This window comes from Passer montanus, unplaced genomic scaffold (assembly GCF_014805655.1).
Source record: "Passer montanus isolate IOZ18808 unplaced genomic scaffold, ASM1480565v1 scaffold186, whole genome shotgun sequence".
Classification (NCBI taxonomy): Eukaryota; Metazoa; Chordata; class Aves; order Passeriformes; family Passeridae; genus Passer; species Passer montanus.
The window spans coordinates 434415-460003 of NW_024366048.1; the positions used below are offsets into that span (position 1 = coordinate 434415).

The 25589-nt window shown below is 40.7% G+C and overlaps 1 protein-coding gene across 2 annotated transcripts; it reads left to right on the top strand.

The window, feature by feature from the left end:
- Window positions 1-1210: 1210 nt before the first annotated feature.
- Window positions 1211-24093, top strand: TMEM47 (transmembrane protein 47). 2 transcript variants are annotated; one of them, XM_039705830.1, is made up of 3 exons: window positions 1211-1706; window positions 14494-14634; window positions 20296-24093. In XM_039705830.1, the coding sequence occupies exons 1-3, from the start codon at window positions 1481-1483 to the stop codon at window positions 20472-20474; spliced, it is 546 nt and encodes a 181-aa protein (XP_039561764.1). In that variant the 5' UTR covers window positions 1211-1480; the 3' UTR covers window positions 20475-24093. The 2 variants fall into 2 exon arrangements, with proteins under 2 accessions (XP_039561764.1, XP_039561765.1); XM_039705831.1 differs by lacking the exon at window positions 20296-24093 and adding an exon at window positions 15347-20289 and having other exon boundaries at window positions 1243-1706.
- Window positions 24094-25589: the final 1496 nt, after the last annotated feature.

Below are 25589 nucleotides of genomic sequence, written 5' to 3' on the forward strand. Positions count from 1 at the left end.
AGACATGTAAATGGAGAAATTGTTGCAATATGCTGTAAGTGTTCTCTAACATAACACCACTGAGAAACCAGGACTAGACCTCATATGCTAACTCCTACGAGCAGCTGTAAGAGCAAAGCTGTTTGTGCTCCGAGAAGTTTGTCATGTAAATAGTATTTTTTCTTTCTGTTTCAGCCTTAAACTGTGAACAGAATGAAATTAAACTTGGAAGGAAGCTGTGCAAACCCCTAGATTTTCATCCTGCACCTTTTGAAATTAATGTGAACATTAGAAGGTAAAAAAAACCCACCTCTAAGTACTATTAATAAGGATATAATAATTAGCACTCATGGACAAGATTTTCCCAGCTTCTTCACTAGATAAAGGCTCTTCTGGCTTAACTTTTATCCTCCCACTCTCTAGTTCTCCCTCAAACGTTAAGTAGCAACATTCACTTTAAAATCCGCAGGTTGAATCTTCCTGCTCTTCTTTTTTTAATAATCCTTTATGGACATTACACTCCACCTTCGTGCCTCTGTGTGTTTGTATCTCGAAGAGCTGCTTCAGACAGTGAATTATACTAGTACCTTGTTTAATAACTAACCTAAACATTTGCCCTTGACATTCTCAGCACCTCAGTGCTAATTAAACAAAATAAACAGAGACTAAATGGAATCCGGGCAAAGTACTTATCCTTCCTCAAAGATTTAATTTGGGATCAGCAACGCCGCTGACGGGAGACAGAAGCGCGAATCGCAGGTAAGTCCACACACGAATAATGAAACGCTGAATTATTTTTTTAAACCCTCCACTAATATCTTGTGATTTAAAGGTCACTCCAGAAGAAGAATCAAGGTCAGGCACGGCTAATCCTGCATCCGAAGCGGCCTTTTCTTTCGCCCGGTGCCTCGCCGTAGCGATGCCGCGGCGGGGCCGGGGGTGCCGGCCCGGGACCCCCTCATGGCCCACCCACACCCGGGGGCTGCGGCGTGATCGCGGGGCCGCCGGGGCAGAGCCGGCGCCTCTCCCGCTCCCGGCGCGGCCGAGGCCCCCAGGGAAGCCGGGGAGGCCGCTCGGGGGCAGCGGCAATCGATGCGAGGCGAAGCGAGCGGCTCCGGGCGCCGCCTGCGGCCGCTGAAAGTTCCCCAAAGTCGCCCTCGGCGGGGCGGAGCGGGGCCGGCAAGGGCCGCGCCCCCGCTCCTTCCCCGCGGAGCGCGGCCCGGCCTCCCCCGGCAGGGGCGGGCACGGGGCGGAGCGCGCCGCCGGGCGGCGCCGGAGGGCCGGGGGAGCTGCTGCACCTGATACACCGGGGCGGGAGCGCGGCGGAGGAGGGCGGGAGGGAGCGGCGCTGCCGCCGCCTGCGAGCGCCTCTCGCCGCCGTTAGACAGCGCTGGTCTCGCCGCTTCTCCCTCCGCCCGCCCCTTCTGCGCGGAACTGGGCTCTCGCTCCTGTTCCCCTCGGGGCCGGCGGCAGCGCGTCCTCCTCGTCTCCCCTGGGCCCCATGGCTTCGGCCGGCAGCGGCATGGAGGAGGTGCGCGTCTCGGTGCTGACCCCGCTGAAGCTGGTGGGGCTGGTGTGCATCTTTCTGGCGCTGTGCCTGGACCTGGGAGCTGTGCTGAGCCCCGCCTGGGTGACGGCGGACCACCAGTACTACCTGTCCCTCTGGGAGTCCTGCCGCAAGCCCGGCAACTTGGACAGCTGGCTCTGCGAGTCGACGCTGCACAGCGGTGAGATTCGGCTGCCCCCGCTGCCCCGCTCCCCTCCGCCGCCACCCCTTTGCTGCTTTCCCCCTCGTCCGCCTCCCGTTCCCTTGGGCGCACCTCGGGCATTGAGAATTCCTTCCCCTCGCCGTGCCCTGGCTGACCCACCAGCATCCCTCGAGCTGCCTCTCCTTCCCCCTAATCTCCTTCGGGACTGTATGCCAGCCCTTCCTGGGGCCAGTCCCCCCAGACCGGAGCAGTGCCCCGCTGACCCCGCTGGTTCCTCGCCTCGCCCCCTGCCACCCCTGGTTCCCCGCCCGGCTCCCAGCGCCAGCCGCCGCTACCGCTGGGAAGAGTCCCCTGCACCTTTGTCCGCCCGCTCTCCGCACCCCTTCCCTTCCCTTCCCTTCCCTTCCCTTCCCTTCCCTTCCCTTCCCTTCCCGAGCCTTTTCACCCGTCCCCGTCCTCCCCCAGCCTCCCGGACCCGCATCTCGCCGGCGGTCGGGCTGGGGCGGAGGCGGCGGCGCTCCCAGCGAGCGGCGTGTGCGGGAGGGGCAGCGCCGAGCGCCCGTGCTCGGAGGGTGCGGGAGGTGTGAGGCTTCAGTGAGCGAAACGAGTCACTTACAGTGACTGGTTCCGTATGTACCGTGGTACTCAACTAGTTTTAATTATTTTTTTCCGTGTGGTGGCTTCCCTATACAGTGAGAAACTGTTTGGGATCGAGTATCTTATACTGTCCCTCCGCCCCCTTCTGAGAAGTCTCAGATTTTGGAAAGTTGGGGCTTCCTAAACCAAAACCGGTTGCTACTTCGTCCAGAGTGGGGACGCCTGGGCTTGGACTCCCTCCATCACGCCGGGCGTGCTTGTGTGTGTCTTTCTCTAGCACGTACTGATCTCCCCATCGTCTTTCACGCTCCTTTGCCTTCATGCCACACTCCCTGTTGTGATTTCTTGATGCTCATTCCTTCTTCACCTTTTTAGGTCTTTGATCACAGATTGTTATTTTTTTTAACGTCACTTCACTATTGCTTGGAGTACTTCAAAAACGGGTTGTGAATGATAAAAACAAGCTGCCTGTTGAATATTCTTCAGTAAATTCTTTTGTAGTGTGATAATTGTTTTGGTTTTCATGGGTGGTTTTATTTACTTTATGCCTGATGGCAACTTCTGTAGCCCCAACAAAAACACTGACAAATGCAGTCAGCCTCCCCCCCCCATCGTTTTTATCCCCATTCCTGTCCACACACACACACACTTGCATTGATACATCGTTTGTTTGGATTGCTGTGCTCTTTGGTTAGGTAAATGCTGCAGGGAAAAGATGTGTGATTTGGGAGGGAAAGCAAAGGACTGACTATATTCTTGGTGTGTTTTGTTTTCCTCTGTTCTCCGAAGTCCTTGTACGGGTTCTGAGAAATAACTCATCTCAGTTTGAGTTGGAATTACACAGGTTCCTTTGCTGCTGTGCTTATTTTGTTTTTTCTGTCCTGTGAGTAATATTTGAGGGCTTAAATGTTGTTTGGGATTTTGTTTTAAGTAAAATAAAATGAATTGTAAGGAAATTTCGGTTTCAGTCAATTACCAGGGTATCTGCACAAAGTTTGGAGTGCTTTCTTTTCCTTCCCTGGTATAAATGGAAATTTATGTAGGAATGTCAGCTTCTACGTGTCTCCTTAGCAACGTGAATCCTTTGCCCCTTCTCCCTGTCTCCTGAAATAGTATCCCCTTGATTACAGAAAGACTTTTCACATGGCTTGAATGAGAACCTGCTTCCAATCCCCCCCAGCTCCACACGCTCTACTGGGCTCCCCCCTCCATCCATCTCCCGGTCACGCATGCGTGTGTACACACACATACACACAAAAGTGGGACGGGGAGAGAAGCAGGACAGCTTATGGAACAGCAGAAAAGGACACTAATCTCTCTTGTTCCTCTATTGGTCACCTGTCTGTCTGTGGGGATGTGGAAGATGAATGGATGAGGATGGATAGGAATGAGATGTAGCTTTCACTGGATGCTGTGTGTTGAAAATCTGATCTGTCCTCTGCTGGTGCCTTCTTCTATCATGTGCACAAATTCCTGCCTATCCAGTTTTTTCAAGTTCCTTGAATGAGCTTTACCCATTTTCCTCACATACTTTCCAGTCTAGTAGAGGCAAGTTTCACAAGCTACTGTGGAAGAAGTGAATGATTGTTTTACTTGAGGTGGCTGGGATAAACCCTTCATTTTCCCCGTGTTCAGCACAGAGCACTGCATTTTTGCCAGACCTGAAATATGAGAAACTGCGCTGTTTTCCTCTTGCCTTTTGCTACTGTGGTACAATTGCCATTAAAGCCAATAGGAAGGCTCCCACTGAGTTCACCAAGTTAGATTGGACTCATATTTGAGACCGTTTTGTGTGCTGGCGTTAATATTTAAGTGCACTTTCCGCCTACGTTGTGAATCCAGCAAGCAGTATTTTGCAGATAGTGGAGAGCTCCCACAGGGAAAGCTCTTTTAGCTTGATACCGGTGCAGGCAGCTTTGCAGCTAGCTGTGAGAAGCAGCAGCACACACAGGAAAAAAGGCATCTTCGCCCATGGTTTTAAGAGATTTACTTCATCATCCCTTGAAGGAGAGCACCTCAAGTGGCACCATCAAGGGCATGCTCATACTAGAAGCTGTTAAAGCATATTCGAGGTTTAATTAAAAACTTCTGTAGTAATTAAATGTAGGACCCCTGACTGCTGTCAGAAGGGCAACTTGGTAGTGGAGAGCAGAAGGAAATGCACAGAGCATGGTTGCATTGGCTGTTGTAGCAGGGAATAATCTCGTTTTTCCTGGAGCAATGCTAGTGCTTGGAGCATGTTCACATTTGTTCTTTCCCTGATCCAATGGCTTTTTGGTAACATGCAAGTATTGTTTGCTTACATACTACTTGTAAACTTGTGTAAGTACTTCACAATAATTATGGTTCAAGTATGTAAAATAGTCAAGTTAATTTTTTGACATCTGAAAATTATAAAGTATCTCATCTCAATTTGTTTTTCTTTTTCTTGGAGTCTTTAGGGTCTGGGTAAATCTCCCACTAGCAGCAACTTCAGGAGATGAATAACAAAGTTGCCAGTGTGGAAATTCATTACAAAATCTTAAAATTCACAAATGCAGTTGTAAAGCTCGGAAGTTTCACTACTTGTCTTGGTATCTAGCCATTTTCTGTGATCAAAGCTTACCTTGGCTAATGCACAAGTTGTCTTTAGATCAACTGTATTTTAAACTTGTGTATCTTTAAACAAATGTATTTTTTAGGCCTTATTTGAAATGCATTATATCTGGTTTGTGAAGGTTCATGTACAGATTTATCAAGAGTTATATATGAATATTTATTCCTGTCACAGCATTAAAATTAAATGCGTCCTGTATAAAACTGCCTGGTGTATCTATACCTGCACAGGTACTTGTCTTCTTACTGCAGATTAATAACAGTAAGTTTAAATTTATGCAACAGACTGCAGCCACTATGGCTCTTCAAATCAAAGATACACAAATGTAATGTGGAAGAAATAAAGAGCTCCATAGAATCTGACCTACAGGTGAACATTGTCTATTTTGACTTAAATATGTGTATATGCTATTCATAGAAAACAATGGCTCCTTTGCAGCCTTTCAGTTTATTGTGAAAACAGCATATATAAAAATACATTTGAATGGTTTTGATTAACTCTATTCATTTTGTGAATGTGGGGTATATGGCTTTGTTACTTTACAACCTGTGGATTTCTTTATGCAACATTCAGTTTTCTTCAAGAATATTATGCTCTTTTAGAACTGCCCATGAATACTTGAAAAACAAAACATCTCCAGGAAATACATGCAGCAGAGTCTCTGAATGTGTATTAAACTTTGTGATGAGCAAACAATGAAGGTAAGCTTAGCCTGTAGCATAGTGCAGTAAACAACTTGAGTTTAGTTTTATGCTTGTAATTTTGTTCTAATTTGTTCTTAAAATAAAAATAGCATCAGAGGCTGTTCATTCGGTAGCACTTCAAGGGGCTTAACCTTAATTACACAGTAGATGCAGACACCTGAATTGACATGCCAGAATAGTTTTGGATGGTATCTCCTTGTACGGAATCTAAGGAGCTGTTCCAAGAGGAGATTGCTAGCTCAAAAGCATCTTCCTCATTAGAAGATGTGGATCATTGCTCAGGTTTGATGTTGACATGTCTTTGTAAAAAGCTCAGCAAGGCTGGTAGTTTGCTATAAAATAACAGAAGAATGAATGTGATTTTACTTACCTGAAAAAAGTGTCTCATGATATCTAAGGAAGCATTAATAAAACATACCTTCTAGTTTTGAATACTGTAGTCTGTCATTTTGTGTATTAACTCTAATAATCATCCCCCCAGCACTGTATCTGAAGATGGATATAAAATCAAAAGCCATACTACTTCACACTCAGTGTCTAAGGCTCTGAGCAGGCTGATCTGATTTTAAGTTCAGTCTGGCTTGAAGGTTTGCTCTGCTTTCCATGGGGAGCTGAATTAGGTGACTTCCAGATGCCCTTCCCAACCTAAATTATTCTTGTGCTTCTGTGATGACTTGACACTCTGTTTATGCCTGATGTCTATCTGGCTTCTTCAAACTCTGCAGAATGTCTTGAATTGACTTAACTACCCCTCACAGCAGCCCCTGATAGAATATTTTAAGAAATGCTCCTTTTCTTACATATGGACCTGTTATTTTAGCCTCAGACTTGCCAAGGCCAGGAGAGCAGCAGATGCTGTTCAGCAATCTGGACCTTTTAGTATGGTGGAGGCTGCCATTGCAGCCACCCTTCTCCAAGCAGTGAGAGACAAGGTTAGAGCACATCTGTGATGTTTGTGTGAGTTCACCTGATCGGGTCAAGAGCACCACACACCTTATCAGTGATAATACTTTAAAAAAAAATAAAAATAAAGACTTGTAGCTATAGTGAGTTGTTGCTACTGCTCTTGTTCATTGCAATTTTAAAATCAGTAATGTATTCTGTTGCTTCAAGTTTTGTGTATTAAATATGATGTCCCTGGAGTTAGGGATAATGCAAGAAGTTTTTAATATTTGATGAGATTTTTATATTTAGAATTGCATAGAGAGTGGCCTTGCCTCTGCTACTGATTTGTGGCCCAAGATGACCACACAAGATTCAGGGTAACAGAAGGAGTGGTAAAGTTCCAACCAGCTGTATTGCTTTATGCATTTCACTTGTTCCACTTAAAGTCATAGTTCTTATGGGAATTACACCTCAAACTCTTTAAAATGCTAAGTGTTTTTCTCAAGGAACAATGGAATGTGTTTTGAAAGTTGCAGAAGATTGCTAGTTTTCTGGAAGAACATTGATAACTGTGGAAAATAGTTACATTCCAGTTCCAATGCAAAGCATAGTTTTTCAGATTACTGAAAAGTAGTAGCTTTTAGAGAAGAGGTCAGAAATAGTGAGCTTACTGTGAAAAACTTGTATAACACTTCTCCCACACTTTTTTCCTAATGGCAGAGTTCTAAGAGTACCAGGTTTTTGTGAAGTTCTCAAAGTTGTGGGTGTGTGCAGTTGTTTAAGGGTTTTTTATTATTTTTATTGAATGAATGAATATCGAATAATTAAAATGACATAGTAGCAAGCTAATCTCAGAAGAATGCAGTGTATCCAATAGAGGAAATGCCTGAGTACATGCTGTACTATACTGTGAATGAATTATAGATTACATGTTTTTCTGTAATGCTGTGCTTGTCTTGAAGTCCTGTGTTGGCAAAAGCAGTGTGCAATGCGTGTTGCTTATAAATGGTAAAATAAAGATCTATATAATGCCACCATTTCATTTTTATTTGAAGCTGTGCTGTGTTTAAAGGACTTGGTGATTTTAGAAATAAAGGTGGGCCACAGAGCATACATACAACATACCTAATCCCAAGCCACACCTCTGCAAAGTGTATATATTTCATATAAATAAGGAATGCAAGCTTTATTCTTCAGGAGAGGTTTGTGTCTGTGGGTAGATGAGCAAGCACCTGCTGCATCTCAAGTTGCTCATGCATCTGCACCCCCCCAGGCATTTAGACCATTTTGTTGTCTTGCTGTCTCTTTCACACAGCAGTAGAGTTGCTTACCGTGTTTTTACAGATATAACCAAATTGTCCCCTGCACTCCCAGTGGCATCTTTGGATGGAAGGTGGGGGGGCACTGCTTTCCATGGCGAGGTGAGCAGTCTGCATAGTGGCTGCCTAGTTCTTCCCCCAGACTATCAAGCACGTCCTTTCCAGGCTGAGGAGGGTAACTGGGAGGAGAGCACCTTCTGCCTGGAGCATCCTGCCAATAGGCTGTTTTTTATCTTGCCTGGAATAGTCAACCTCTTCCTCTCTCATCTCAGTTACCTTGCTCTTGGAGAAGAGGAAAGCCATAGGAGGAGCCCAAGTGAGAGGGTTGCAGCTCTGTAGGGAGCTGCTAAGGCCTTTTTCCCTCAAAGGTGAGAGAGCCCTGAGTCTGGGGGCATCCAGTAATGGTCAGCATTCCTGTGCATCAGGGGAAAGGTGCATCAACGGCATTGGAAGGGACCAGTTAAATAACAGGCTCTCACTGGAGCACGACTCAGATCTGGATTTCCTTGTACCTATTTGTTCACAGCCCTCGTAAATATTTTTGTGATTTGGGTCTAGCAGAGAGAGGAGGGCAGTTACAGCCTACCCTAGCAATCAGGAAATCCTGCTGGGAAAAGGGAGCAGAGGTGTGAGGTTAGAGTCTGGAGCCAGAGCTGCGAAGCAAAGGCCTTGCAACTTCAGAGAAGCTCTAGCCCTGGTGTGTGGCAGCTAAAGAGTTATCTGCCTTTCCTCCTTCACTGGTCAGCTGCCCTCATTATCCATTAGCAGTCTGCAACTCTGTAAGACACAGGATCTTCACCAGAAAGCTGTTTTTTGGATGTCTCTCTGCTTGTTCTCTTTTTCTTTGACTGATTCCAAGTGACTCTCCAATCGGCAACAGGAACACTAAATCATCCTACAAGCCTCTTGTACAGTAAATGCAAAATGACTGATGCCTTATGTGGAGCCTCTGAATTATCCTTGGGAGGCACTTAGAGATTTTGGCACCCAGCATAAAATGCTTAAATTTCTCTTTGGGTTTTGTCAGTGTCCTGGTGAATTGGAGCTATGGGAAAGTCTTCCTGTTAGTCTCATAGGTGTTGTGCAGCACTTGGGTTGTGCAGGGCTTTGTCCCAAGTGCTGCTGTGTGTAGATGACAGATTTCTTAGGGAAAATATCACATCCTTCTTTTTAACACATCTGTGACTTAGCTGTTTCATTTGTTTAAATTTACGGCTTTTAAAAGAAAGCCTTGGTGTAAAGTGAGTTCTCTCAAGGAAATTATGCTTTCAGCCAGAGCTGGCTGGTTCCTGTAGCTCTGATAATGCTTTTCAAGTGTCTTGAGTGACTTGAGTAGCCACATGCACAAGCAATTTTCCTACTTCAGAAAAATCTTATTCTCAATGCATAAAATAAAAAGAAGTATGTCTATGCAGCAGCCAGCACTAGTAATCATACTATACTAATCACCATAAAATAAAAAGAAAATATAAAAGCCAGAGTATGTCTATGCAGCAGCCAGCACTAGTAATCATACTATACTAATCAATGAGCAGAAAATACTTATTTATTGTCATTTTTGTACAAGGCTCCACTGTGAAAAGCTGTGGCTAGGGCAATTTATGGAGGTTTGGTATGGATCTTGCCAGGAAGCACTTGTGCCTGCAGTGTGGGATCCCAAAGGACTGCACTTGCAGGCTGGCTGTACAGGACCAGAGGAGTGTGGATCCAGGAACTTACAGGCACTGGGCTTCCCAGCTTGTGCCAACATCCCCTTCACCCAGGGCAGAATTCTTCTGAGCAGCTCTTAGAAAGCCTCAGGCTGAAGCTCCAGAGGTGACCTCTGTGGAGTAATTTCATGTGAGAACTTAATGGCCCCTGTTGTTCCTCAGCTTTCTCACAGAATTCAGTGGACCTTTGCCTTCCACAGAGGCCTCTGCTCCTGCTGAAGACAGAAGAAATCTCATTGATCATGCAACCAAAGCACTTTAAGGAACTAGAGTTTGCCTTTATATTTTTATGTATACACTACACTTCTTAAACTTGTGTTGGCTATTTGATATCTAAGTTTGAATATGAAGCAGTTAAGAATATCTCTATCTTATTTATTTAAGTTGATTTTTATGGTACTCAGTGGCTTATATTTAATTTCTTATGTGTGGGTGCCTCAAGTTTCTCTGCTTCACATATGCTTTCAAAATCATTATTCTTGATTTTAAATGCTATATTGCAATTTCGTATTTATTGTCTGAGGGCAGGTACTTGATAAATAGAAGCAATTCAATGACTCAAAACAACTTACTTGAGTGTTGTGTTTTTGTTTCTTGCCATGATTTGGTTTTGTTTAGAAGGTCAGGCATTGCCTTCATCATGTAACAGCTGCATGCATTTTGGTACTTCATTGTTTATGAGGAGAAGACTTGGTGAAGAACCACTGTATGGAAGAAAGGAATATTTGATTGTTTCTTAAGAAGTTAATTCAGTTCACATGCACTGTCTGAAAGAGCCTTATACACAAATGCTTCACATATTCCACAGTATGTTTTTATGCCCACCACTTCTTTACTTCATTTACTTCATAGAATACCATGTTGAAAAACATACTTAATTTTGGGGTACCTTACTGAAAACATTACATCTATACTAGCCTTTTGCATTGATCTTTCTTGTATTAAAAAAATAACCTAGTTATTAAAATAGACATTTCAGGACTTTGATGTGTTCTCTTCTTTTATGGCTTTCCCTGATTTTTTCCTAGTAGTGAAGTATTATTTTGTCCAAGAAATTGAGGGAATAGCACTGCTCTTAATTAAAAATTACAGCTCAAAGCCTTGGGTCATTTCTTTTGGGGAAAGAAGGGACGAGAGTTAGAAATGTCAATGTACAGTTGACACTGTGCCTCTGGGTCACTAAGAAACAGGCAGAATTTCCAAATAGCAAGCAGACCAAGCTGTTACCCAGAAAGGCACTGTTTTATGAGGAATTAACTGAAAAGAAACAGTATTGTCATGGTTTGGTGGCTTTTTTTTTAACTGAAGATGGTAATTCTAATACATTTTTCACCAAATATGTATTGAAAATATTTCTCCTAGGTTCATATTTATATATATTTCCAAATACTGAAGCCCACATCCCTAAACTAATGTGCAGATTGTTATAGTTAAAAATATGCAAACACTGTAATCGCTGTCAGAACTGCAGTATATCTTTCTCATGGTTATAGACATTGGGATGCTTCTTGGGGATTTTCAGACCTAAAAATAGGATACATTAAGTGAGGCTTTTCTTAAGAAATCTCTTGAGTTACCTAATAATTGTCAAAAATGTCTTAATTCTAGTTTGGTTGGGATCGGTGGCACTACTTAGTGTATTGCTAAAATGGTGGAGCAATGAAAAAATCTAAAGTTATCTAAAGCAATAAAGGAAATCTTATTTGGCCATGACATTAGGTCACAGTGCTTTTTGAAGTCCAAAAGTTTATTAACATTCCTGTGAGTTTTACTAGTTTTTTACTAGTTCCTAATATTTTGCTTAGATAATGGATGTGTATTTTAAAAACCTGTAGTGGTGAAAAAGACTGATGAAAAAGACTGTGAAAAAGACTGATGTGTGCTCTTCAAGTGTAACCAATTGTGTTTTGAATGCAGAAGAGTAATAATTATCATCTGTAAGGCCCCATTTTATTTCTGTTTTTCATATTTCTATCTCTGTGAGAATAAGCAGTCTCACTGAACTGCTGAGGCTCCTGAACTTACAGGTCTTATTAGTAACTTCTTTGCAAGATTGGTGCATGCCTGGAAGAGGTGCAAGCATATTTTGGATGCTCTAAAATAGGTTTATGATGTTTATGTTTGGTGTATCAGTAGCACTGTGTAACAGAACAATCTCCTGACCCATTTTGGTGCTGTGTCCTGCAAATCACTCTTGGGTAGTCTGAGGAACACTACAGATCTTTATTGTAGAAAAACTGTGTTTTCTGTATATGTTTATATTGTAGATATTTGTGTTTGTGTAGATTTACAGGGTGCTCTATCTTCAGAGGTATGGTTCTTGGATCTTTATTTTGTGTAAAGACCAATGGTCTGGATTAAAAAAAATAAAAAAAAATTATAAATGCTGTTAAGTAGAAGACCGATGCAGAAGATTTTGCTTTCTTAATCCACCATGAGCTTTATTTTGTTACCAGATAACTGGCTTCCGTAATTGAAAGTTAACATTTTTCCAAGATGACAAGGAGATTTAAACATGTAGTTACTATGGTAGCCACTATAGGAAAGTTTAGTCCTGTATTCTTTGTGCACTGATGTCTGACCTTCACAATGTTCTTCAGCCAAAGTCCCTGCAGCTCAAGGCAAAGGCTGGTGGCACTGTATGCTCCTGTGAAAGGGGCTAAAATAAACAGGCAATTCCAGATGTGCCCAGAGCACAGCATTCAATACGTGGTCCCCAGCTGGTAGTGAGGAGCAGTAAGAGTCTTGGTTTTGTCCTGCTGTCAGCATCACTGAGTAGGTTGTCTTACTCAAGAAATTAATTTTGTTTATCCAAGGCAGTTCTTTTTTAGTTGGGAGTGTAGGTGTCTCCCAACACTCATTTGTCCTTTTACTTCCCACATCAGTACTATAGAAAGGTAGTTTGTTTATTTTTTAACCTTTCTAAAATCTGTATATTTGTCCTGGAAGTTAAACTATATTCTAACTCCACACTTATGTCATCTTTGCCTAATTTATTATCAGTTTTTTTGTGATTTTTCCAGTGTGGTTTTGGAAAGCAATAGGATGGTTACTCTTTTTTTCCATTTAGCTGCTACTCCAGTGTCATACACATTCCCTTTGCATTAGAGTTTGGCACCTGATCAATGCAAAGATTACATTTAATATTTAATTATTTGTGGTGACTTTAAAAAAAAATTAGTTTCTGAGTTTTCCTGTCTGGCCCTTTGATTTATTTCATCAATTTTATGTGTCTTTTAACTTTGGTGTGATATGGATTTATGTGGCTGGTCTTGGTATCTGTGTAGTTTTCTAGTGCAAGACTTCCTTTCATATTGTTCCAAAGTGATCTATTCTGTTTATTTATTTCTGGTTTTTACATCTGTAATGCACCTTGATATTGGAAAAATCCTTTCTAAATCATCAGTACACTAACCTCTTGGTGTTTCTGAAGGCTCCAGTAAGAAAACAAGGACTAAAATACCTTGGAAGGTTGAGTACTTAGTAATTAAATTATTAGTAAAGCACATGCTGGGATTTCTGAAAAAAAAATGAAAATAAATGTGTGTACTTGCACAAAAACACCTTTAAAATCACTTTCTTTTCAAGCAATGCTTTTATAGCTCTTCTGCCTACTTTCTTCTTTTAATCTCCTTCATCCTTTTTCATGTAATATGTGAAGGGCTTTTTGGTGATAATAGCTGCCGGCATTCCATTCCCAAACTCCACAGCTGCACTGTCTGTATCTTCAGCAGATTAGGTTCCTCTTGAAACTGGATCCATTGTTTGTTTAAAACAGTGCTTTTTACTCATTTCCAAAAGAGGATGTTCATTGTTGTTGTTGTTTTAGTAACCTTAAGATATCTAAATTTAATTTCTAAATAATAATCTTATTTTCTTTGAACTTTGTAATGCGTTTGGACATTTAATCCTGAGTATCACATGACTGCTAGTATTTTCAAAGTAGTGAGATGCAAACAATCTATAGGTCCTTTTCCCATAAGCTGAATTTATATAATCTTCCTTGAACTAGTAAATAGTAGTGATAAGCAGTAAGTAGTGTTCTGATTCTTTTTCTTGATTCCTGCTACTGGAGAGAGGAAAGGTCTTTGATATTCTTTTGGGAAAAGAGACAGCCCCAAGCCTGTGCCTTTCTAAAGTCCCACAGAAGCTCTTAAGTTAGATTTTGGATGTTGTATCCATGCATTATGGCCATTAGCTTACATGGATTCTGATTTATGTGATTTAAGACTACAAATATGTTGTTTATAACTGCATCTATTATATATGAGAGTAACTAGAAAATATCCTGGGCCAAATGCAGAGGCTGCTTTTGAGGAAAGACAAACTGCTTGAGGATAACTGACATTTTAAAATGGGCTTGAGATTTAACTGTGTTTAACATTAACTGCAGCTAATGATTGTTACTGCCTTTAGAAATTCTTCACTTCCAGCTATCTTTTAGTGTTGATAAAATATTTTTTTTTAAACCTTTGAGCATCTGCTCAGTTCTGTTACTCATACTGTGTGGCCTTGGTACTTCCCAAGGGACAGGTGTGTGTGATGAGGCTTTGTGCATTTCCCTTGCTGTGTCATCCTGACCAGCTCAAGCAGAGGTTTGAGTTTCACTCTCTTTTGTGAGAAAGTTACAGCAGACTGAGGGGCAGCTAACACAACATCATCTAATTTTGAGCCAGTCTCAATTTCTCATTCTAAATTGGATAAAAACCAGGGGACCAAATTACTCAGTTTTACTTGAGACAAAATCCCAACGAAGCCAACTAAGGCTTGAGTAAGCGTGGGAGGTTGTGGTACTTTGCTTCTGAGTTACATCTGTTTTATGAAGGTGATTCACTAATTAGGGGAAAAAGAAATTCAAGGCACAGCTCTTTATTTACTCAAGCCTTGATGCAGCCTCTGTGCTCCTCATATTCTCTTGTTTCTGTCAGGCCTGTGGGCTTGTTTTACTGAAATTGTATTATTATTTTCTTCCCCTCTTTGTCTTTTTTCCCTTAGACTGGCAGATAGCTACTCTGGCTCTGCTGCTGGGTGGTGCTGCCATTATTCTCATAGCTTTCCTGGTTGGGCTGATCTCCATCTGCGTGGGATCTCGGAGGCGGTTCTACAGACCAGTTGCAGTCATGCTCTTTGCTGCAGGTAAGCACCAGCATCATTAAAAACATTTCCTGAGAGCAGCTGAACTTTCATGGAGGGAGATATGCCTCGTTCTGCATACTAATTCAGAGGTGTTTGGTTACTTCTGTCTTAACTCCAGTCAGGTTTCTCAGGCTGTAAGTTCTGCATAGCATTAATCATTTTTGCAGTTGCACTATAATTAGTTCATAAACAATTATTTATTTGCATTATATTTATTGTTTTATGAAGTACATGCAGCAGGAGAAACTACAGAGGATAAAACTCAGAGGATAAAACTTAAAATACCATTTTTAATCTGTGACTTTGTGCTGCTTGATGTCCCCATTTTTATTCTTCATGCAAAGCCATTTTTATTTTAATGTTCTCTCTTTTGCAATTTTAAAACAGAGAAATTAATACCCAAAGGTGAACCCTGGAAGCTCTACATGTGAAAATAAATAGGATTATCTTTCAAGGTGTTTATATATGCCCCTGTGCCATAAGGAATTAATTTTGTTGTGTCATCTTGCTTGGTTATTAATTTAACAAGCTGTCACAGTGTAGTCCCTGTTTGGTTTTAAAAACACAAAAATGGAACAGTTTATATAAACTATCAGAAAATCTTAAGGGAGACCTAAGAATCTGAATTGTCTGTAAGACTGGTCCAGTGAGGTACAATTACAATATCAAATCATCTCCTTTTATATATTCTGGTGCTTTGGGGCTTTGTCAGCATGGATGTTTCAGATTCTCCTGAGACTCGCCAACCATGGTTTGCCTTCATCCTGTCACTCACATCTGCATTGGAGCCAGCAGCTTAAGCCCCTCTGATAGTCCATAATGAAGAGGATGACAGAACCTTTGGGATGTATTAAAAAAAGCCACTTAGGAGGATATGAGAGGATGAGAGTGTGGAATTGGAGGGAGTTTGGGATGAAGCACAACTCCGGGAAGGCTCCTGCTGCCCCCTGCTGATTACCTTGATGGAACCGAGCCCTTCAAGATGCACTTTTATGTGCTCAAGACATATTCCTAGATTGCATTGCATTTGCTTTTAGGAAATTAAAGCAACCTAGGATCAGATTCCCTGAGTGGAAATCGTCTGGTTTTATTCCATGTGTTGCATTACTTGCCTGGTTAAATGAATAAAGGTGCCATTGTTTTAAAATTTAGTGTTAATTCTGAGGTTTGTAAGGTATGCTGGGCAGTTCACTTTGAAGGAAATGGGGTTATTTAATTTTTGTACTGGTTTCTTCTTTGGCTTTTGGCTTCATTTCTCATAACATCATGTAGTAACTCAGTAATTATTCAGCCATACACGCCTGTCTTGCTGTGCTGCTCATTTAGTAGTTAAGTGTGTACTAAAAAAAGAAATGGCTTTCCACAAGAAAAGATTTCCTCAAATCCTACTGTTTGTCTCTTGTGCTCTCCTTGCATAAAATTGCTTCTAGTCTTTACTACAAAAAGTTGATGGTGAAGGGGTTTAATGCTTACTTGAAGTACATGAGAGGAGAGATGATGAGGCCAAGACAACCTGCCCCATTCTTCTTCATTATCTAGCAAATCTGAGGAGAATCCTTTCAGGATTTGACACTTACATTGTTAAAAGGCTTTTCCTACTGATTTTATCTTTGATGTCAGCAATTTGTAGAGATGAATATGGATAGCATATCTTGAAAGAATTATGGAAAGAATCCTCCACTGAAGAGGGGAAAGTTACGATTGTAGCAGTTTATGCCTTATGCAGCTTTCCATGGATTCAAGCCTTCATCTGTGGATTTCACAAATCTTTCAGGATAAACACCACCCTGACCTGTGAATGTGCTGGCAAGACCAAATATTCTGTGTAACTCTGGTTGGCAGTCTATCAGCTGCTTCTGGAAAAAGGGCACAGTATGAATTGCCCAGAGACATTTAATGATGTGTGGGTGTTGGGTAGAAAAGGTCTCTGTGTGGAAGAAAGGACAAAATGGAAAAGTTATTTCCAGGTGCTTTATAAGCGTCTAAACAGTTGGCTCCAGGCTATTTTTTTTCCTTCAAGTTTTGATTTTTTTTTTCCCCTCAGCTTCAGGTTTCAGTTAGCAACTTTGTAGGTGAGGGAGAAGATTGACTGTGACTGGAAGAGATGAGAAAGAAAGGGACCAAAAAAACCCAAAATTCAACCTAGATGCTGAGAATAAGCCAGCAAGTAATGAAAAGATGTGAATGTGTTTTCACACAGCTGACAGTATGTATTTTAATGCTGAGAGTTAGAGGAATACCTCAGGTAGTGGAAAAATGGAGCAGACAGGGAGGCAGTTGCAGGAAATCTTGCATGGACCCACCTTGGCTCGTGTGCCTCTGTAGTCTAGTGGAGGTCTCCAGTTCATGGACCTGCTGGGGTGTCTTAGAGCTCATGAACCAAACTGGCCCTAAAAACTGCACCCTCAAAGTGCAGGCTCACAAACTTATCAGTGCAGGAGTTTCATGATACACTTACTGTTTAACTAAATGCTAACCTAGTCTAATTAAGGGGCAGAAAGAGAAAGTGTTCTTGCTGAAAGTCCATAAAAGAAACAAAAGAAAAATTAAAGATGCTTGCCTTTTGGTGCTGTTTTAACAAGTGTTTGGAAGAATATCCTGTTGACATTAGCAAGCTTTTAATGCATTTCATAAGATGCTTTTACATGAAAAATAGGGGAAACAGTGGCTAAGTGAAAATATTACAGGTAAAAGAGTAATATAAAATGGTGGCAGATAATAACTGGAGAATACTTAAGGAGGTATCTTTTAATTCTGATAGAGAGAGCACAGTCCAGCTGGATTACATCCTTAGTTCTGTGGTATTACCTATTTTCATAATGATGTGGAAGATACAATGAAAGTTTACTTGTCACATTTTACAGTAGAAGTAGAAAAAATTGCAGAAACATTGACAGCCAGAATTTGATTCTGTAAAGTTGATGGAATGGTCTGAAAAGTAGGACTGACTTCAGTAGAATGTAGTGCAGGTTGCTACAGGGCAACAAAGAGTCATAATATCAAAGAAATACTGTTGGGGAAAATACTCTATAGGTCATGTGCTCCAATCTCCTTGTTGATGCAGGATGGTCACTAAGAGTGACAGCTTTTTCTGGTCCAGTTTTGAACAAATTCAAGATGTTGTAGCCTTTCTGAGCATGTTGTCCTGGGCCCTTACTGCCCTCCTTACGATGGTTTACTTTGTTGATGTCCATCCTTACTCTCTGAGATTAGTGTCCACTCATTACTGCCAGCTTGCTTGCACTGCATAGAGGAATTTTTTTGTTTGTTTGTTTTTCCTATCATTGTTGCAGCTACATTTTCAGGTAATCTTTTAAATACCCAGCACTTACTAATGAAGTGCTTTACTCATTTGAAATGGGCAGGAGGTAGAGAACAGAAGTACAAAACTTACTAGCCAGCACCAGCATTTTCATAATTACAAATCAATTAGAAAGCCACATCCATAACTGGGGTTTCTTTTGACATCAAAACTTATCATCAGACATTTGTACAAAGAAAAAAAAAAGATGACTGAAATTATATTTTCCTACTTTTAAAGCATTTCTTATTATTTCTTAATGTTTATTATGATGAGTATGTATAATTGCTTATATTTCATGTGAATGGAATAAAACTAGTATTCCTGTTCCCATACTGCAAACATCATAGTGCTTCATAAAAACATGCCTACATTTGAAGTGAACAATCAAATCTGAGACTATTAGTCTTTGCTGAACAGCATTTGAGTAGCAGATTTCTTTAAGATTTCCTTTGCAGCCTGTTTTTTCTACAGGAAAAGACTTGTGCTTCTGAAGAAGAATAGTACACAGCTCCCTTAAGAAGGTCAGCATAGCATGGAGTTCCTTTAAATTCATTAGAAACAGATCAGTATTTGCAGGCATGGCTTTCAGCATCTTCTGGGGTCATGCTGGTCATTTCTCATAACTTTGCTGACTGCTGTCTCCAGCTTACACAGCTCCCTTCCTGCTCTACAGGGAAAAACAATGACAGAAGGCAAAATCAGTGCAAAGTGATGACAGTGCTGTGTAGGGTGGCTGCTCCCACCAGCCACTTGCTGCCAGCACTTGCTCTGAGATCTACAATAGCGTATCTGGATCAATAGTAGGAAAAGCTGGAACCCTCACTATGGAAATGTCAAAAAACCCTCTTGTTTGTGTTGCTGCTTTAGCAACATGTTCCTCTTCCAAGAGAATCACTTTTTTTTTTGGTTGTGTTTTGACAAGTCCAATCTGTAGACTGAAATTAAGCATACTTCATATGTTACACTGGGGAAGGTGGAGACTTCCTTGGTTTGCACTTGACACAGACACACATGGAGCAGTTTCTGCATTGACTCAGCAGAGATGCTGCATTCCCAGTTCAGGAAGGCACTGAAGAAAAACTCATATATTTCTATACATTTTCAGAAATTCTTTTTGACCTTGAATGGTGTTAAAGATGTTTCTGAAAGTTGAGCATATGTTGAGGTGCTTTTGGATGTAAAGATGCTCTCATTATACAGAACTGGAATGCATAATCTTTTCATAAGAGTAGGTGCTTTTCCCAGTGTACCCTCCCAGAGTTTCTCAAATGTTGCACAGTATTTTGTGAGCTGAAAGACAAAAAATTATATTCAAATGGAATAATATCAAAGTAACTGTAGAATTTTTAAAAAGTCCTGTGGATTTTGATATCCACATCAGAAAATCCACTGTGCAAACATTATTCAGATTGTCAGTCTCAAGTAAGGGTCCAAAGACTACTCTCTAGGCTAAGGTGGATGAGCTGAAATTTCCAGTGAGTGTCTTAGAATTTTATCACTGAGGTTCTGATGAACATGGGATATGATCTCCCCATACCAGTCATGTCCTCAGGACAGGTGAGCATTTGTCTTCAGGGCCAATGAAAGGGGCCAGTTGGGCAAGGGGGTGTGTGTGAGTGAAATGGCCAATATGTGTCTGTGGACCTCAGTGCTATAGGAAATAATGATTTTTAAGCCTTTTAATATCTTGGATTTGACCTATTTTATTATCTTCTTTCATCACACAGTATTTCTGAACCACCCCCTAAATTCATAATAGTTTGCCAGTTTAAAGTTTAGTGACTGATCAAATTTTATAGTTTTCTTGGTATTCTGTGCAAGAATGTCATTAATTCTGCTTACAGAACACAGTAATGAATATGAAATATGTGATTCACTGAGTCTCTACTGAGCACAAGTATATATCACCTATGACAATGAATTATTTCTAGGCTAAGTAAATTATTTGATTCTCAGCAACATTTCTTAATATGTATTCTCGCTTCTGGTTTTGACTTATTTATAATGGCAGTAGAACAAATTTTGCTGTTATGGAGGGAGTAATGACTGCAAACTAATAAATATAAAGGAGAGACAAAAGAATTTGGGAAACACTACTCTAACTGTTTATTTTGTGAACATTTTAAGGATCATCATTATATCACAGCAATAGTATTTGCTCATCAACGAGGAAGTATGGAAGAGCTGCTCTGTTCTCTGTGAATGAAATGAAGGTGATTTAAAAAGAGCAGCACTTACAAGCTAAAAATCACCAAAAACATTTTAAATGTGAATTTCTGTTATTTGATATTTTCTTTGTTCTAGGGAAGCAAAATAAGGCTTCTTCTGACATTTGTATTTTTTTTTTTCTCTTTCAGTTGTTCTCCAGGTCTGCAGCTTAGTCCTTTACCCAATCAAGTTCATTGAAACGGTCAGCTTGAAAATATACCATGAATTCAACTGGGGCTATGGCCTGGCATGGGGTGCAACTATATTTTCATTTGGGGGTGCCATTCTTTATTGCCTGAACCCTAAGAACTATGAAGACTATTACTAGAATCATTTAATGAAAAGAAAAATAAAAAAAGGATTACCCCATCTTTTCTAGCTCACAGTTTTTTTAGAACACTTGTGGAGCACCAAACAGTCTGCTCTGTTGATAAAATAGCCTTTGCCTTTTGGGTGTGAACACTGTAACCAGCTTTTACAACCATTTAGAAGAACTGCAAACACTAGGATTGCTGATCTTACATAGGCAGATGCTGCAAGCTGCTGATACATAAACTGCATTTTTCCTGACAACAAGCAAAAGGATCTACGTGACAGCGATCATTGTGAGAAAACTAGTTGGAATGAGAATGCAATGCCAGCATCTGCTATTGCCTTCAGGGGAGCAGCTGGTATGGGCTCCATTTAGAAGTTTCCCTGTATCATAGAGGATTCAGATGTCTGATAAGCAGGCAATGGCATCTTGTACAATAGGCTGAGTTGGCCCCTTGTTACTTGCTCAAAAGCGCTTTTAAGGAATTAGTTGCAAGGGACTGTGTTGAGGGCAGTGAATGTAACTGGTTAATGACTTGTCTAATATCTGCATTCAACAGTCTGCTGGTAGAATAATTAAAAAAAAAAAAAGAAAAACCCAAACAAGCCACCAACCCACACAGGATTTCATGAATTAGTAATCGACATCACCGTGCCAGCTGTAGCAGATTGTTGAAGGAAGTCCAAACCCAGAGACATGTGCTTCTGACTGTGTAGTTGGAAGTTGTCTCATCTCTCAGTGTTTTGCTGGAGGGGTGAAGATAAAGGGGAATAGAAAAATACCTGTTCTGTCCCTGAGACATCTAAAATGTATGAATGAATTGCAGTTGTCCTGAGTACCCATTTAACTTGCAAACATTGTCATGAAGAGAATGCATATGGTACAAGTTCAGTTATATTTTTGAAAGGTATTTGTTATTATAAATTAATAGATATAATACAAATATATATGCAGAGGGAGAGAAATTATTCATCCTAAAATTGTAATAGGAGCTGTGATGCAGTGGTTAAAATACAAACTTTGTACACATTCTTGAAAGTCTTGGATTGGTACCCCCAATTTTGATTGGTGTTACAAAATAAACACACAATGGTTTGTCTTCTGTATATGCCCTGGTACAGACTCTGTGTTAAGGGAAATGCTTAAAAGTTCATATTAAGTTAAGGTAGAACTGGACAAAAATAACTTCTTGCTATTCCATGTGTAATATAATACTTGCTAAAAATTCTTTTCTAAGGGTGTTGCAAATTAAAAAACTGCCGTTTTTAAAAAATCTGGTTAGGTTATTAGTGTCCCTGATCATCAAGAATACAGATGAGACCCCATCATATCCATATTAAAACATTAGCACTTCAGGAGGTAATCTCTTGTTTTTAAAAACTGACTTTCTAATGGACTTTTTGGTGATTATGTACATCTGATTACTCTTTGCTTAGTATGTTTCCCACTTAAAACATCCAGAGACTGTACTCACAAAATGAAACCCAAGATAAAATAGGGAGAACCTTCACATGAATTTAATCCGCATCACGTTTATTTTTGTTTACAATTTGCTTATTTGGATATTTTCAATTAATTATAAACATATTTTTATACAATTGTAATCCTCAGAAATAACTATCTTTTTTAATGGAGAAATTTAAAATATATTCTGTGCGCACCTCTACAGAAGCAGATATGCTGGGGTTGCACATCCAACTCTACACAAATGGTGTTGCTGCTCCCATGGAAAAGGCTCCTGAATTACTGGGTATTAAGATGGCATCTCTTGTGTTTCTGCTGGGCCACCATCTCCAGGGAGCTGAGGGTCTGCAATGGCCACAGGGCTGCCTTTAGGAGGTCACTGTGCAAGTATTGCTGGCTTGTGGAGATGGTTTGTAAAACTCTGGCACACTCTGGAGTTCAATCTTTACTACCGTGGCAGAATATTCTGAATCGGCAGTCTTTGCAGAACCAGCAGTGATTAATTAGATTAGATGGAGCAAAATGACAGCTTGACATGGAAGGGACTGCATGGCAATGCCCGGAGAACAAAAGGGATGGGAGGAAAACTTGGACCCAGTTACTTCACAGGCACCAAGAGAGCATTTGTAACTCTGCTTTATTTCCTGACTTAAGGCGGATATTCAGTGTATAGTTCACTCAGTATCTTTCTGAACAGCTGTGCAGTTCTGCTTTTATTTTGCAGCATGGAGAACATTGTAGTTTGGCATAGGAATTAGATTAGTGCAGAGAAGCCCACTGTGAGAAGATGTCTGTACCTTTCTAAGGAGATGGTGTTTTGGGGCCGGCATTGTGGCACTTTGTCTGTGCTGACAAGAAGGTACAATGCTCAACCCACATCGTAGCCACTAATTTATCAAATTGTTTTTCTTTATGTAGAGTTTGAGTGAAAGCAGCTGCCAGGCCTAAGGCAGGTGCAAATGAATGGTGTGTGCTCTGCAAGTAACTGGTTGTTAATGTGAAAGGTGTTCAGGCATAACAATTTACAAACGTGAATGCCTAAAGACAGGGTTCTTGATTCACAGTTGAGTCAGAGATCTGATTTTCAGTCCCAATATCTGCTTTTCCTCTTGAAGGTGATGCAGCCTACCAGGACCCACCTCAGACTCCTCAGGACCATTGTGTTCGGGCATCTAGTATGTGGATTTAGATACCTACCTTTAGCTTAAGTTGCTACTGCAGTGTCTTTTTTTTTTCCTCTTTACCATTGCAAATTTTGGCAAGCATTCTGTTTCTCAGAACAGAACTAAAGGTAAATGCAACTTTGTGCTGATTCTTGGGGTTTTTTTAGCCACAAAAAAAAGATGCAAGTCTGTGTCCTGAGTGTATGTATGACAAATTAATAATTTTGTATGTTGTGCTTGTGTCATGTCACCATTATTTCAGTTGTTTGACTTTATCTCACTAGCAGAATGATTCTCTCCCACAACAAATCCATTTTTTTCTTTCAAATATATATTAATAAATATATATATAGCAAACTTGCAAGCAGGGCTAGTTATTTGTATTTTTTAAGCTTAAAATATACCGTCCGGTGCTGACAAATACCCAGCACCTCTTCTGGATTTCTTGCACAACTTCGTTTAGCTTTTGTAAATTTTAAAAACAAATATAGAGAGACATATGTGTTTGAAATATAAATGATATATATGGATTAGCATGTAACTGTATATTATTAAACATGCAATGAACTGACTGGTAAGTGAAGTCTAATCTTATGGCTAGCAATGTAATTTATTCAGACTGTATTTTTGTACAGCGCAGTGCACACTAACCTATTGCCTCTGTGTCCTCTATAATGCCTAAAACTGTGCCTAGAAATTTCATTTATGTCTTTCAAAGAAAAGAAAAAAGATTATTAAATGCTTCATGTTGTTGATAGTATTGGTTTTTCTGATGTTGTTCTTTATTTATTTTTGAGAAGTGTATGGTATGTTTATTAAATGAATCCATCAAAATATGGTTCATTTTAAATGCTCATTGTTAGCAGGGAAAGACTGATTTTTTTTTTATCTAAACTTCTACGTTTTCAGTTTTAATACCATTTCTGCATTTCACAATTTTTGTAGCTTACATAAAGTTTTATGTGAAAAAGTAACTGAAATAAAAAAAAATTGTTACACTATGAAAATGTGCCTGTTTTGCTCTGAGTAAAAGATATATGCAGCTCAGGTGGTGTGGTTTCCTGAGGAAGAACAGGCTCGTTAGGCTGATGAATATTCCTGGTATTCATTTAATTCCATGCTAAAGGAGTCTTATCAAAATACACAGAGAGAAGAGATGGAGAGATGGAGGGGTGTCATTGGCAAGTTCCTGTATTTCACCTGGCCATGAAGCAGTAGCACAGGGTGAGTTTCTGGGTGTCACAGAGCCCACACTGCCTTTATGAAGATGCAAGTATTGTAACATCAGAAAACGAAGTGCTTTAGATGTAAATAACAAGGCCATGTGTTGAAATGGGAATCTGTACCGAGCACATTGTTCCAGTGGGGGAATTTATTCATTATATACAGGTTTAGTTCTTGAATTTCCAATAACTAATTATTCTGTCTGTTTTGATTCTGAAAGCTGTGTCACTCTTCATCGTGAGAAACACCTGAAAGGTGGTGTTGCAAAAAAAGGGAAAGCATGTTTAAAGCACTAAAGACAAGATACTGTGTTTTTTGTACTATTGGGTAATGTATCCACTGCATCATTGGATGTCCCCCAAGTGGGTGGGCAGCAACCTGAGGCTGCCAGCAGAAACCAAGAGCAGAATGGGAGGCAAAAGCCTGGCTTGGGTTAGCAGATGAGTGCTGAGTGAATACAGGCACAAGGATGGGTGCCCAGAGTGGAAATCAACTCATAGGAAAGGAACTTGGAGGAGGGAACAGACATGATGGGGGTGAACAAGGATAGGAGGTGTCGGAAGTTTTGTTTTCTTTTGAAATGCCTTAAGAGAAATGTTCATAGGGAACTATGAATCCTCTGGGATTGAGGCATCAAGTCAGGGGTAATGAAAGGCATGTTTATTGAAATCTGCATTAAAATTCTTGTAGTTGTGGCACATTACCTAAGGGTTTGACCTTGTTTTAATGCCCAAATTTTAGGTCATTTGTGTTCCTACATGTTGGCACAAAGTCTTGCAGCCTCCTCCCTCTCTCCAATGAGATGGGAAGTAATAATTCAGCACCTCTCTGTCAAAGCTGCTTAATAGTAGTGTAACTTAAAACACCTGGAGTGGGAGTGTTGGGACAGGCAGCTGAACTCTTTTTGGTGCTTGACTGTGGTTACTTTTTAGTACCATGTATGTTGTGTCACCCTAAAGAGTCTGTAAAAGAGGGCAGCAGGGAGAGAAGTTCTCTTTTTACCTTCTGCACTCTGGAAGGGATCTAATCCTCTGCTGAAAGGAGACTGTCCTTCCCTGTAGTCACAGTCAGCCAGGCATGGGTAGGGTTTTGGAGTACAATGAATAGTGGGAGCACAAGTGAGCATTAAACAGGGAGCCCTCTGGCTCGGGTCAAGGTGACAAACACCTGAGAGAAGTAAGTGACCTTCCTGCCTGTGGTGCTGAGCCTCAAGGGTGACAAAGACATGCAAAAGATCTTATTTTCAATCCCCTGAGGGGAAGTGGACGGCAAAGCAGCT